The sequence below is a fragment of the Eulemur rufifrons genome, chromosome 8, assembly GCF_041146395.1.
Source record: "Eulemur rufifrons isolate Redbay chromosome 8, OSU_ERuf_1, whole genome shotgun sequence".
Classification (NCBI taxonomy): domain Eukaryota; kingdom Metazoa; phylum Chordata; class Mammalia; order Primates; family Lemuridae; genus Eulemur; species Eulemur rufifrons.
Window position 1 is genome coordinate 95155740 of NC_090990.1, and position 15071 is coordinate 95170810.

A 15071-nucleotide genomic window follows, 5' to 3' on the forward strand; every position below is an offset into this window, starting at 1 on the left:
CTTCTTACTTCTGTGTCTCTTCAGTCCATTCTTCACTTCGTAAGCAGTGACCTTTCTAAAATGGAAATATAGTTGTTCATACTTCTGCCAAGACCCTTCCAAGCCTCTTCATTGCCCTTAGGATAAAAACCAATTAATTAATTTACAAGGCCTTGAGTGATCTGGTCCCTCTCTCTCTATTATCTCTTTCTTAAACCATACTAGGCTGTTGGCAGCTCCAGAACCCCACACCTCAACGCTCGTCCCAATTCCCAACAGTCCTTCACGATTCAGCTGAGGCGACACTTCCTAGGGATAACGGGCGCTCAAAAAGCAGACGCTGAAAGAATGAATTCCGAGAGGGTATCTCAACAGCGCTTTCAGCTCCGGCTCCGGGTTTACACAACGTCCGGGTTAGCAGGAAGCTCAGCGCATAGGTCGACTCCAGCTCTTGACCTTTCACCCAAGTTCGCGAGGCAGTCCAACCCCCGTGCTATTCCGCCCTTATGCGTCATGGCTGCTAGGCCCAGTAATTCAATGGGTCTTGAAGTTGCCACAAGCCAACTCTGGCGCCATCAGTATTTCCACATTCAAGAACGCTATCTTCTCCCAAACCTTACTACTGCCCTAAGACGAGCCTGCGTTGCCAGCTTGCCCCAAAGCAAGATGGCTGCCAATCTGTATTCTGTCCTCCCAAATTGAAGCTATTCACTCCTTGCTTAATACCGCTGCCAGGCTGCCCTCACCTAGTATGGCTACCTCGGCTCATGCCTCACTATGGTCTCGAAGCCGCCGCTAACCGGCCAGGTTCCGGGAGGCGCTGTTCAGGACGCAGCCACCCCCGCCCGCCTCTCCCCTCCCCCACGCCCGCGGCGGCGGCGGCAGCGGCGGCAGCGGCGGCGGCGGCGGCGGCGGCTGGAGCCCGGATGCGGCGCCGTGATACTGGACCGGGAGAGCGGCGCGGATGGATCCAACATGGCGGCGCCGAGCCTGAGCCGAGAGTGAGGCGCCGGGGCGGCCGGAGTGGGGAGGGGGAGTCGAGCGGGACGGGGCGGGGCCGGGCGGGGCCGCAAAGGGCTTGGGGAAGGAAAGTGGAGGGGGAGGCGGTGGCGACATCCAGCCTGAGAACCTCAAGAGAGGGAGGTGACGGGACGCTGCGAGGTGGGGGAGGGGAGCAGCCGAGGGGGGCGTGCAAGGGTGATGGCAACTGTGGGAGAGGGCAGGGGTCGAGGCGGAGGAGTGGAAGCATTGGGAGGGGCGTAAACAAGGGCTGAGGCTGGGCCAGGCCAGGGGTATTAGAGAGGCCGAGGAGAGGAATGGGGCTGCGATCCGGCCGTATTGAAGGGGGTAGGAGCAGGAAGGAGAGACTAGGGGTGTGAAGGGGAAGGGGGCTTGTGGCATGTGGTTGGAGGGAGGACCGGACTCTTGTGAGGGGTGTTGTGAGGAGGTGGGAAAAGGTGAGATTGGACTTAAGACGTTTTAGGGGGGAGTTGAAAGTGTTAAACTGGAGGTTAAATTGGAGGGGGAAGGGCCCAGGGGAGAATTTTGGTGGAAAAGGAGAGAACGGAGGTTTGGGGAATGGAGAGAGTGTCGGTGTGACGAGGTAATAGAGAAAGTGAGAGACTGGGAGGAAAGTTTGGGAGGAAGGGGAATGGGATGGGAGATAGGACAGTGGAGTTGCACGGGTTATAGAGGTTCGGGGGTTTCCCTTTCCCTTTGGAAAGGAAGAACAGAGTTAAGCAGCATCAGTTGCAGCCAATTCTAATTGCCAGGTCCTTCGCTTTTAATCGGGTGGGAAGGGCAGAAGGGAATGGTCATGTGGGTTTGGAGAATTGGGGTTGGATGAGGATTCGACTGGATTTGCTTTCCAAAAGGCTCCTTACCTTACAGCTCCCTTGTTTTTCCTGGTTACGAAAAGACGGGAAAATGGGGAAGCTGGTGTTGCCCAAGTGTGGAGGAGCAAGGGACTTTTGTAGTTTTTAGAAATTAGCAATACAGGAGTAGGGAAACAGACATGACTATATTGGAACCCTATATGCTAAGGTGAAGGCTCTGGAAGTCTGATGAGGGAAACAGAAAAGACAGGATGGCATCTACGCAGCCAGGCTAATTAAATGAGTGCTTTAGTTTCTAGACCCTTCTTTTGCTGTTGAAGTGCTCGGAGGGAGGGGGTCAGTGTGCAATATTGTATATAGAAAAACTTTCCCTGGTGAAACAGATGTATTAGTGGATGCTGCCCCAGTGGATATTTTGTTCTTATTGTGTGCTAATTAAGGGAGAGGGCTGAAAATAGAATTTGGAGGGTAGCTGTGGTCTGATAAGTGAAGTGATGGGAAGAAAATGCCATTTTTGTCTGTAACCACTTTCCTCCCAGTTCTCTCTAAAGATGAAAGTTAATATTGTAACAAAATAGGTGGAATAAGGAATTAAGTTTTCCCAGAAACTGTGGAATTTGGGACCTTTCTTACTATGAGCCGCTGACACTGGAGATTCTCGGAGTTGTTATTGGTTTGTGAATTGACTAGCAGAGAGTTAGGGAAGCCTGGAGACTTTGTTGGGGTGAGTTCTCTCCTTCAACTTTTGAGTGGATCATCTCAATCAAAATGGCTTTAGACTCATCTGTGTATTTTTGCAACTGAAATTGACTAACTCTATGGGCCTTTGAGGTTCAAAATAAAGCTTGAAAATTGACCCCCCCCCCCATTTGTTTTTGTTTTGCTGCTGGCTTTGAAACTTGTGCTAGGAAGAGACCTGGGAAATTAAGTTTCTTGCAGAGGTAAGTCCGTAACTTTTTACTGTTTTCAAACAGTGGAAGGGAATGGAAATGGCATGAGAAGTATATTGGGGCTGGGCCCAGTAATAGGTTAGATGCCAGGGAAAATGAGTTTTTACTCACTCAACTGGGTGCATGAGATCTGTTGCAATCACTATCTCTTTAGTTAACTGGAGCTGGGAGAAGAGGGAAAATTAAATATCTTGAGACAAGCCCTCAGCTTTGGTTTGTTGCCTGGTTGTCTTGTCTTGGTCAGCTCTGAGAGAAACATTTTTTAACATGTAGAATGCTGTACTAGTCTCACCAGCAAGAAAGTGCTTTATATACTCTTAGCCATCTTTAACATTTTCCATTTTCATTTCAAGTTTCAAGACATCACTCTTTTTTGGTTCTTTTCCATGACTTTCTTCTAAGGACTTCTGAGAGAATCAAACATCTCTAGTTCTCCTGTGAAAATACAGACATCATTCTGTTGTGAAAAGACTAGACTGTTGTTTTCATTTCAGTCATGAGTGATTTCAAGACATCACTTTTTTAAATTTCTTCTACATGGCTTTCCCCTAAGGGCCTTTGAGAGAGTCAAGTATCTCAAAAAGTACAAATACCATCTCTGGTTGGGATGAGACTATATCTTGCTTGGAAGGGGAAACCCAATAGAGAACTACCTCTCAGGAGGAAATCCTATAGATATATAGAGACTGTCAGTTGGCCCTTGACTGACTTGGGCTTCCCTAAAGAAAAAACAAACCAAAAAACTAGAACTCCAGGAAATACAGCAGTTCATCAGAATCAAGAATTATTCTTGGGAAATTGTATGGGGGAAACTCATATGCTGCTATCTCACATGGAGCCAAACCAGTCCAATGGGATCAGGACTCTGTTTACTGGAGTGTTTGTCTTTGGGTATCTGGCAGTGTTTCAGATTCAAAGACTCGGGTTCTTTCTAATCTTGTTTAGTGGGGTATGTTCTCCTCACCACTCTGATACCTTTCATCTAGGACTGCTGTATGTTTTAAGCTGAGCTCCCTTGCTTCACTGCCATAGAAAGCTGAATATAGTTTAAGAGGAAATTGGTCACGTTCTTTTAATGCTGAAGTTAGATTGATGCCTAGAACCCCCATATGGGTTGCACAGTGAGTGAACTCACCATCCTAGATAATAATTAAGGCGAGAGGGCTATTAGCCTGCATGTCAGTCTTCTGACATTTTTCCCAAGGACATAGCTTTGGGAAACATATACTACTTCTATGTTTTGCTTCATTGAATAAGCAATATAAATCTGACCAGTGACCTAACAAGAGGAGTCTGCTACTGGTCTAGTTCAGGACTTTAAAAGATGGCCCTGAGGCTTATGAGCATGATTCTTTGTGTCTGTCTTGTAGAGGATTGCATTTCTCTTATTCCCACAGAACTTCAGGTTGAACTAGGTCAAAGTAGGCCACCTGGGATGGGGTAGAAGGGAGTGTAGCCCTACCACCTGCTGTACACCTGAATGACAACAGCAGGTGATAGAGGGGCCAAGGTTGGAGTGGGATGAAACACCTTAGTGCTAGTTGGACTTAAAAGTTAAATGAGCCATATGTCTGACAAGGCTTTCTTCTAGAATATTGTTTGATGGGTTTGGGTTTGAGGAACCAAATGACTTCTTTCTCCAGATCTAGTGTGGAAAGTGACATGCATTCTTTTGACCCTTCATCATGGTCCAACTAGAATAGGGTTTCTCATCCTCAGCATTACTGACATTTTGGGCCAGGTAATTCTTTGTTGTAGGGGACTGTCATGTGCATTATAGGATGTTTTAAAGCATCCCTGGCTTCTGCTCATTCCATGCTGGTAGCAACCCCACTTCCCCATTAGGCATGACAATCAAAAATGTCTCCAGACATTGCCAAATGTCCCCTGGGGAGCAAATTTGCCCCTGGTTGAGAACCACTGATCTAGAAGCTGTGAAGTGATAATTCCTAGTACCTTGGATGATCCAGTCTGGAGTCCAGGACTTAACCGTGACTGAGGTCTTTTTTTTTCCCCCTCCTTCTCAGATGTAGGGAGGTAACCCTCTGGGTATTGAGGCCTATTATAGAATTGCATCCATTGATGCATAATTAGGATCACAGGGCTTTCCCATATTTTGCCTCATTTTCCAGTGGCCGGGTATGTGGAAGCAATATTTCTTCATTTTCTGGGGCTTAAGGATGCTTTGAGGGGTAGAGGAGATTATAACAACAGTGTCTAGCCTTGGTCTGAGTGGACTGTCCCACAGAGACTCCAAGTGAGGAACTTGATAATAGACGTTTAGAAGAAATTTTGAAAAGCATTCCTGCTCCCCCCCTAAAAAAAAAAACTACAAAAAAAAAAAAAGATGCTTTGAATTTGAAGCTGTGGAGCAACCTGCTCTTTTGATTGGTTGAATATGAAACCTGCTCATTTGGTTTCTCTGGGGTCCTCATAATCAACAGCTGGTCAAAGGGAACAGGTGGGATAGGGAACAAGGAGAAGTTGCATGGGCTCTAAGGAAGCTCAGTTTTCTCGTGTTGCCTGCTGTGAGTAAGAACTTATTTTCCTGGCCAGGCATGGTGGCTCATGCCTGTAGTCCCAGCTACTCAGGAGGCTGAAGTAGGAGGATTGCTTGAACCCAGGAGTTCTGTGCTGCATGAGCTATGATCATGCCACTGCACTCGAGCTTGGGGGGAAAAAAAAAACAACTTCTTTTCTTTTTTTTTTTGAGACAGAGTCTTGCTCTGTTGCCCGGGCTAGAGTGAGTGCCGTGGCGTCAGCCTAGCTCACAGCAACCTCAAACTCCTGGGCTTAAGTGATCCTACTGCCTCAGCCTCCCAAGTAGCTGGGACTACAGGCATGCACCACCATGCCCAGCTAATTTTTTCTATATATATTTTTAGTTGGCCAGATCATTTCTTTCTATTTTTAGTAGAGACGGGGTCTCACTCTTGCTCAGGCTGGTCTCGAACTTCTGACCTCGAGTGATCCACCCGCCTCGGCCTCCCAGAGTGCTAGGATTACAGGCGTGGGCCACTGCACCCGGCCAAAAAAACTTATTTTCTTTTAGCTCCTTCGTTCATACCCAGAGACAGCAGCAGGTGAAATGAGAGGGAGAGATAAGGAAAACCAGTCTATAGTTGAATAGCTATTTTCCCAGCTGTTTCCCATGCTTTGGGTCGAACATCTGGGCTCTCAAAACTATATATTGTTTGTAGTTCCTTTCCTCGTATTAGAACCCATGGTATGGGGTTAAGTGATTCCAGGGTTTACCTTCTCTTCTCTTTCTTCCCTTTCTTTTTTGAGATAGGGTCTCACTTGGTTGCCTAGGATAGAGTACGTCATCATAGCTCACTGCAGCCTCAAACTCCTGGCCTCAAGCAACCCTCCTGCCTCAGCCCCCTGAGTAGCTGGGACTACAGGCACATGCCACCACATCCAGCTAATTTTTCTATGTTTTGTAGAGATGGCATCTTGCTGTGTTGCTCAGGCTGATCTCCAACTCCTGGCCTCAAGTGATCCTCCTGTCTCAGCCTCCCAAAGTGCTGAGATTACAGGTGTGAGCCACTGTACCCAGCCTACTTTGCCTTTTCTGAAAGGGCTGAGTTTCTCTGTGCTTCCGTCTCAGGTTTACTGAGGAAGAGAGGACCAGGTCCTACTTGGCTGTCTTCAGCTTTCTGAGTCCCCATCTTCTGAAGTAGCCTATTATTTTATTCTCTTTCCTTATCTAGCCTGTTTCCTGGTATATAAAATGGACAGAACAACCTGTCTTATTGTTGAGTAGGTTGGTGTGGTGTGAGTAGTTCTGCACAGTGTCAAGAAGGCTATTCCTAGCCAGAACATATGCATGGTAACTGAATTACCTATGTTTATAATGGGATCCTCATTCTTGGACTTTGGTGAGTTTGTTTCTTAATTAGTATTGCTTGTGGTGATCTCTTGGAGATTAAGTTCAACAACAGGTTGCTTCTACTATATGCCAGGCTCTGTCTGTTACCAGGTGCTAGGGATATAAAGATAAATATGACTTAGTCCTTCTCCATGAGTTGAGTAGGATCTAATGGGATAATACATACACAAATAATTTTAGTACACGGTGATAAAGGAAATATGCATAGTGTTCCATAAGAGCACAGAAGAGGACTACTTATCCCAGCATGGGGGTGTAGAGAATGCATTTTGAAGATGGCATCTGAGCTGACTCTTAAAGGATGAGTAGGAGTTAGCCATCTGAAAAAGGGTGGTGATGGGGGTGTGTGGAATAGAGAAGGGAGAGGGGCATTCAGGCAAAGGGAACTGCCTAAAGAACAGTATAGAGAAATGAATTGCATGATGTACATGAACTATAAACAAACTGATAATGTTAGAGAATAAAAAGTGGGACATGGTGGGAGATGAGGCTGGAAAGGTGGTAGAGGGCTTGATGTGCTCTGTAAGGAATTTTGAGTGTTCTTATAGATAAGGAGGGGGCTATAGATGGATCTTAAGCAGGAAAGTGATATGGTCAGTTGTGCATTTTATATTTTATTTTATTTTATTTTATAATGAGGCAGGGTCTCACTGTTGCTCAGGCTGGTCTCGAACTCCTGAGCTCAGGCGATCCTCCTGTCTGAGCCTCCTAGAGTGCTCGGATTACAGGGGTTGAGCCACCATGCCTGGCTTCTGCATTTTAGATAGCTAACTCAACTAGATGTGGGGGATGGATTTAGTTGGGTTAAGATTGGTGATGGAGAGAACCCTTAAAGAGGCAGTTGCAGTAGTCCATGTGAGAGATTATAGGGATCTGAACTGGGGCAGTGGCAGTGGAGGTAGACTAGGTGGGGCAGATTTAAGAAATATTTAGAAGTATCATCAACAAGAATTTAGAATTGAGTGACTGGAGGTTGTGGTCAGAGGGAGGAACAGTACTCGATGGTACTATCTGGTGGGGCAGTAAATATGAGTGACTAGAGAGGAGTGAAAGTTGTTGGACTTGAGGATTGGCTGGGTTATTGTTGTTAACCAGGATGATGGAGGAATTTTGTGAATCAAATGCCAAACTATATTATGAATGTAGGGCAGTCATTGGGCATTGACAGGGGATTGGCAAATGGCATCCATGAGGAAAGGTTAGAAGTTGGTATTTCTAAATGGTGTGAAGATCAAGGGAATACAAAGGAGCATGGAAGAATTACAAGAATGCTCATTGTAGGAACTTCAAAAATATTTGTTAATTTAAATCTGCATGTTTTGGTGATTATTATTGATTAACCTTCTGAGCAGTTATGCATCAGGACTTGGTAAGATTGTAGGAAAAGTGGGGACGGGTTTGAAGAGAGCTGAGTCTGGACTGCAGAGGTCAAGGATGCTTATGTCTTTGAAATTTCTTTCATGACCATTTATATAAGGGTTACAAAGTGATTTCACATGGTATTTCTCATTGGATTCTTAACAACTCTTGAAGAATAGGTTCTTTCATCCCCATTTTATAGATGAGGGTACTGAGACTTTAAGTGACTTGCTTAAGGTCACACAGCTATACAGCTTGTTAATGATACAGTCAGAATTTAAACTAGTTCTAACTCTAAAGATTTTCAGTTTCCCTATTGTCGGTCCCTAAGTTCATGCGGTGCAGCTTCCATATTAGAGTTAAGAGTGAATTCTTGGCTGGTCTAAGTGCAGTGGTGTTTACAACTAATTGATCACAACCAGTTATGGATTTCTTTGCTCTTTCTCCACTCCCACTGTTTCACTTGACTAGCTTTAAAAAAAAAAAAAAAAGTGAATCCTCTACTTCCCAATTTTGTCTATATTTAAGAGGTGAACTAGTGAGGAGGTGAAGGGAGCAGTTTTCAAGGGACCAAAAGCAGTGTTTTGGAAACAAGAGGAACAATCACAGGATAATATCTAAAAGCAACCTTTGCCAAATATGTAGCACTAAAATTATATACAAGATTCTTATTTAGAGGAAGTGACTGTATTTCTCCAGTAGGGTCTAGACTTAGGGCAGCATCTGTTAAGGATGGATAACTCTAGAGTTTACTTTTTAACAAATAACTTTAAAAAATTTAACAAATATGTATTAAGCACTGTACTGTGCCAGGCATTGTGTTAGGCACTAGGAATATAGGAATGAATGACTAGTTCGTGCCGTTGAGTGACTCACAGGTTCTTTCCCTCTCCTTACAGTACAGTGGGAATTACAGCTGCTGAACAGGGATTCTGGAAAGTATTGCGTACCTGAGCCCCCAGCATGGCGGGCCTAAAGCGGCGGGCAAGCCAGGTGTGGCCAGAAGAACACGGTGAGCAGGAGCATGGGCTGTACAGCCTGCACCGCATGTTTGACATCGTGGGCACCCATCTGACACACAGAGATGTGCGCGTACTTTCCTTCCTCTTTGTTGATGTCATTGATGACCACGAGCGTGGACTCATCCGAAATGGACGTGACTTCTTACTGGCGTTGGAGCGCCAGGGCCGCTGTGATGAGAGTAACTTTCGCCAGGTGCTGCAGCTGCTGCGCATCATCACTCGCCATGACCTGCTGCCCTACGTCACCCTCAAGAGGAGACGGGCTGGTGAGGGTGTATTGGGGGCTGGGGATGCTGGAATCTGGGAAGAGTCGTGGGAAGCCAAGGATGAACAGCACAGGGGTCCAAGGGGGAGAGGAGGCATTGACCCTGGCGAGTACCTAGGAGAATAAATTATAAGGCCCATAGGAGGTTTGGACTGGGAGAAGGGAGGGGTGTATCTTTTCCTGAATGACTTATTCTCCCCCTACAGTGTGCCCTGATCTTGTAGACAAGTATCTGGAGGAGACATCAATTCGCTATGTGACCCCCAGAGCCCTCAGTGATCCAGAACCGAGGCCTCCCCAGCCCCCTAAAACAGGTGAGAAGATACTAACTCCCCTTAATTTCCATTATCAAGTAAGAGGACACAGATCCCATCACATTCCAGCTTTGCCAGATTAAATGAAAGGATGCTGTCTCCCCACATCTAGCACCGTAAAAAAAAAAAAAAATCAGGTGAGGTGTTAATGCTTCACCTAGGTCCCGTATTTGCTCTCATGTTGTGTCTTCCTTTCAGGTCACATTATTGATGCTGCTTTTAGTGCTAAGTCTAAATGATTCCTTCTTCATTCCAAGAGAAGTGTTTGAATTTCTGCTTTTACCCTACTGTGTTTTCTTCCCTTTTACCTTCTTGTCAGTGCCTCCTCACTATCCTGTGGTGTGCTGCCCCACTTCGGGTCCTCAGATGTGTAGCAAGCGGCCAGCCCGAGGGAGAGCCACACTTGGGAGCCAGCGAAAACGCCGGAAGTCAGTGACCCCAGATCCCAAGGAAAAGCAGACATGCGGTGAGGAAGTTCAAGGGTTCCAGAGGTGGAGCAGACTTGAGGGAAAACATAAAGAACTGCTAGAATAGTGGGCAGTTTGTTGTTCAGTGCGAGGCTCACTTTGATTGCCATTGCAAAGTGAGGCTGAATGGTTTAGTCTCTGGCAGGTGAACTCCTCTTTTTGTTTGTGGCAGGGTACATTTCAACTCTCTTTAGTTAATACGAGAGCAAAGGGATGCCATCATGACATCCTTATTGTAGGATGAACCAAATCAAGGTGGAGTATTAAAATGAACTTCTGTGCCTATTGATTAAGAAAATATCTCCTATAAGCAAGGTGCTGCTTTAGAGTTGGGAACAGTGTTGACATGGTTATGTCCCATTTAGGAGAACCTTCCTGCATTCAGGCAAGGATTTCAGAAAACATAGAAAACTAGTCCTAAGGAAGAGGTAGAGAAGTTGTCAGGTGATGTTCCCTACTTTCCTATTCTGCTGTTCTTTTCAGCTTTTCAAACTTGGGTTGTAAACTCCATCTCTCGCTGTAACCTCTTCTTTTTGTATCTTCTCTGTGCCACAGACATCAGACTGCGAGTTCGGGCTGAATATTGCCAGCACGAGACTGCTCTGCAGGGCAATGTCTTCTCTAACAAGCAGGACCCACTTGAGCGCCAGTTTGAGCGCTTTAACCAGGCCAACACCATCCTCAAGTCCCGGGACCTGGGCTCCATCATCTGCGACATCAAGTTCTCTGAGCTCACCTACCTCGACGCATTCTGGCGCGACTACATCAATGGCTCATTACTAGAGGCACTTAAAGGTGTCTTTATCACAGACTCCCTCAAGCAAGCTGTGGGCCACGAAGCCATCAAACTGCTGGTGAATGTGGATGAGGAGGACTATGAGCTGGGCCGACAGAAACTCCTGAGGAACTTGATGCTGCAAGCGTTGCCCTGACCTCTTTCCCCTCTCATTTCTCTGAGGACTGTTCCCACCACCCACCTCTGGAGCTTACATACTGTTCTGGGGTTTATTCTCTACCCTTCCAACCAATCACACCCCGCCTTTTTTTTTTTTTTTTTAAGAAAAGACAAAGGAAAGTGGAAGTGGTGTTCCCTACCCCTCCCTGCACCCATGTGCCTGGGCTTCCCCTTTGTTTCCCTTTTCCACTTACCCCCTAATGTGTGTCTCTACAGCCACCTTACCACTGAGCCGTAAGACAAATGTATAGGGAGAAGCAAAGTCTATAGAACATAGTCTTTGTAAGGGATTGAAGTGAACACTGCTTTTGGGTGCATTGAGGGGTTATCAATACTTCTGGCTTTATGAGGGCTCTTAAATTTTGTCTAAAAAACCAAAGGGCTGTGAGTAAGGGAGCTGTGTGGAAGGTGGGACTCTGAAGTGTATTTTGGAAATTAATCAACACCCTCTTCCAAATTATAGAATTTTTACAAAACAAAGAAGCTGTGGCCCTTTCCACTCTCTCCTGGCATCTGGTGCTGCTCCTCTCTGCCTTCTTTCCTCCATTCCATGGCTTGAAACTTCTGCCTGATTTGGTTCCTTCCTTTTTCCCATTTGTCAAACCCTCTTCAAGGGAGTAGTAGATAAAAGAACTGAGTCAGCCTATTCCCCCCTCCCAACTGTGGTGTGTGTGCATACACACATGCACAGGGTGGATGGAGAAGAGGTTTCTGATTAAAATATACTCCCCCTATAAAGGGGAAGGGGGAGTGTGACATTTTCCTTCCCTGTTCAAGTGAAAATAAATAATGTACCCTGCAGCCCTTTCCCCCTTTGCTTTCTTCTGGCTTGGGCAAAGGGCATCATCATAGGTGAAAGTGAACTAATTCAGTATCAACTCCTTTTCCTTCTCCCTCCTCTTACCCCTATTCCCACTCCCACGCTTGGGAGAATGGGGCTGGAACATGCACTGAGTGTTGCACTTTTATTTAGGTAGGGAGGCATGTTGAATGAGCCAGGAGGGCTAGAAGTGGAACCTAGTCCAGCTGGTACAATACCACCTCCCCTTCCAGCTCTCAAAGATGTCCAGGCACAGACTTTATGATGATTATATTTTTTTCAATGCCAGTACTGCTCAGCCCTCAGCATAACTTCAGTTTTCATGAAATAAACAACAACTATATAAAATTCCATCTTTCTGAAACTGAAATCTGAGCTCAGGTGAAAGTTTCTTCTTTCCCAGTAAGCTGAGCCTGTGTTCCATGAAAAGAGTCAAGGTTCTCCAAGTGAGGGGAGCTGTGCCTGGGTCCTGCCTACAAGTCACAGCAGCACCAGCTCACAATGGGTGTCTCAACTCACAGAAGTCAAAGTCTTAAGACAGCGGGTGACCCAGATTGTCATAGAGGTCAGGTCTGCGGTGCTGGAATACAGGCAGGTGTTGGCGCAACTGTCGCAGATAGCTGAGATCGATCCGGGCAAGGCAGAGACCTGGCCCCTCAGAGCAGCGGGCCACCACTGTTCCCCAGGGGTCTACCACCATGCTGTGGCCATAACTTGCTCTCTTCTCATGGTGCCGTCCACACTGTGCTGCTGCTACTACATAGCACTGGGTTTCAATGGCACGGGCCCGCAACAACACCTGGAGATGAGATGTGTGTGGCAGCTAGTGGGGAAGTGACAGGAGATGGACATTTCAGGCCAGTCTACCCACTGTGACCATGCTAATACTTGCCTAGGAATGATTTACTGTGTTATTCTGTATCATATGAGAGACAACTATCTGGGCAATGAATTTTCCCAGCAGGTGGGAAGGAAAAGAAAATCTTTTAACTGGTAGGGCCAAGGGAGGAGAATGAGGTGAAGAGGCCCTTACGTTTTGAAGAGGTATCTCCTTACCTCCCAGTGGGCTGGGCCTGTAACAGATCCAAAAGCTGAAGGGTAGGTAAGTATTTCTGCTCCAGCTTGAGCCAATGCCAGAGAGAGTTCAGGGAACCGCATGTCATAGCAGACAGCTAGACCAATCTGGAATGAAAAACAGCCTACTTAGCCTCCCTGTCCTGTTTGTCACACCATCTAGTCACACCCCCATTATCCCACTTAGGGCTTTCTATACTACCACTTCAAAGTATTCCTATTTCCTTCCCTCATATTTCTCTCCCACCCTCATCCTCTCACAACTCCCACCTTGCCTGCTGGTGTGTCGACAGGTGACTCCAGACTGGGCCCAGGCATGGTAGAGTTGCTTTCACGCATAGGCCCCTGCCCTGGAATCTCTACATCACACAGATGTGTCTTCCTGTAAGTGGCCACTACTGATCCTAGAGTAAGAGGGAGAAGGAATATCAGTGCTGGTGCTCTAGAATCCCAGCTTAGTTCCTCTCCTCCCAAGGAGGAGACAGTTTATAAGCTAGAAACAGAAGTACAAACTCCCCTAAAACCTTGGGCCAAGGAAACAGAGTTGAAAAACAAAATTCTAGAGAATCTAAGTTTAGGTAGAAGAACCTGGGAAGAGGCAGGCTAAAGGGTTATGAAGTCTCACCCTTGCTGTTCAGAAGCACATGACAATTGTAGATTTTCTGAGTCTGCTCCCAGTCTTGGCCACGCTCATGGAAACCACCCAAGGACAGCCAGAGTCCACATTCCCTGGGGGGAGGGGACACTGACAACTCTTTTCAAGTCTCTACCCTCATATCTGACAATCCAGGGCACTGCCCAACAAAGATTCTACCTCTCCCTCCCTCTTTCCCTGATACCTGGCAAGCTGGGTATATTCTCCCAAAAGGTTCCCACCCAGTGGCTCAGACAGGCGCAGCGTCTCCGCAGGGTCCCGTGCAATGAAGTCAAATGCCTCAGGCAGGAAAGCTAGGCAAGCACCCAGTCTGGCAGCTTCTCGAACCAGCTCAGCACAAGTTTTAAAGTTCTGTTGCTTGTCTGGTGTCGATGTTACCTGGCACACAGCCACCAGGGGCAGTTCCCAGGAGGAAGAGGAGCTAGCCATGGCTCTGGGCCTGTGAATGGCACAGGCAGGATTCTCAGATTTCCTAGCATGGAGAAACCCAAGTTTAAAGATCAGGGGCTCAAATGGGTAGGCAGGAAGGTGGAACTTCCTTTTGATTCTGCTCTTACAGGGCACACTGACCCAGGGCTAACGGGGCTCAAATGTTCTGCAGATGGTTGACATCCATGTGTCTCCTGTTATCCATTTAACAAACATTTATTGAGCATCTACTATGTGCCAGGCACTGAGGACACAACAAAACATGTTACCTGGGCTGAGCACAATGTACTGACAGTCGAAGTATCCGGAGTCCGGGACACAGAAGAAGGGACAGGAGTTGGTGAGGCCGCCTGGTGATGAAGCCCAGCCTGAGGAAGGTGAGAAATCAGGACACGAACTCCCTCCCTCAAGCAATAAATTTCTAGGATTCTCTGACTTCTTCCTACATACTGTGAGGCTGAATCTGGGCTCTGCCAGTAAAGACCCCCAAGTCTTCAAAAACGCTCTGTATTATAATTATGGGCTACAGGAAGAGATCATAAAGTGGGAAGATGGAGGAAGGGGGTCTGCTTGGCGCCTGAATACCTCAACTTCCAGCGATCTCACATTAAACTGAGGCCCTTTTCCTCTGCCAAACGTCTCCGCAGTTCAAAAGTCATCTCCCGGAAACTTCCTTGTTTTTCCCAAGCCTCTCTTAACTATGCACTTGCACAGCTTTACTGACTCAAAGCAAATTTCCCCTCTTACACCAGAACCTCTGAGGGAAAGTTCCCCCTCCCTCATCTCCCACCACCCCAACCAAGGTGAGCAGGAAGCACAGGAACCCAAATCCCAACCCGCGCTCCCACCCTCCAGTTGGCCCGTCCTTCCCAGCCTCTCCCAGGGGCAGCACTTCTGTTGCACAAGTTAAAGCAGTTAAAGCACCGCAGGTGAAATTCACCGCAGCCGACGGAATAGGGAGTAGGTCCTACATGAAGATACAGCCAACACCACTCGCAGCATCCGAACCGAAGAGCGGCCTGGAAGCCAGGGCCGCCGGAGCAAGTGGGCGGTAA

The 15071-nt window shown here is 46.9% G+C and overlaps 2 protein-coding genes across 8 annotated transcripts; one reads left to right on the forward strand and one right to left on the reverse strand.

Moving 5' to 3' along the window:
• Window positions 1–8757: 8757 nt before the first annotated feature.
• NIT1 (nitrilase 1) lies at window positions 8758–15062 on the reverse strand. Of its 7 annotated transcripts, none has more exons than XM_069480340.1 (7): window positions 14988–15062; window positions 14286–14384; window positions 13772–14026; window positions 13558–13661; window positions 13203–13336; window positions 12915–13040; window positions 8758–9300 (listed from the first exon to the last, which is right to left on the reverse strand). In XM_069480340.1, coding segments are annotated over exons 1-7 (735 nt in total). In that variant the 5' UTR covers window positions 14990–15062; the 3' UTR covers window positions 8758–9285. The 7 variants fall into 7 exon arrangements, with proteins under 7 accessions (XP_069336441.1, XP_069336438.1, XP_069336440.1 ...); XM_069480337.1 differs by lacking the exon at window positions 8758–9300 and adding an exon at window positions 12115–12657; XM_069480339.1 differs by lacking the exon at window positions 8758–9300 and adding an exon at window positions 12115–12657 and having other exon boundaries at window positions 14941–15062.
• On the forward strand, window positions 8979–11816 carry DEDD (death effector domain containing). Its single transcript, XM_069480341.1, has 4 exons — window positions 8979–9303; window positions 9509–9616; window positions 9936–10082; window positions 10639–11816. Exons 1-4 carry the CDS (start codon window positions 8979–8981, stop codon window positions 11013–11015), a joined length of 957 nt encoding a protein of 318 aa, XP_069336442.1. The 3' UTR covers window positions 11016–11816.
• Window positions 15063–15071: the final 9 nt, after the last annotated feature.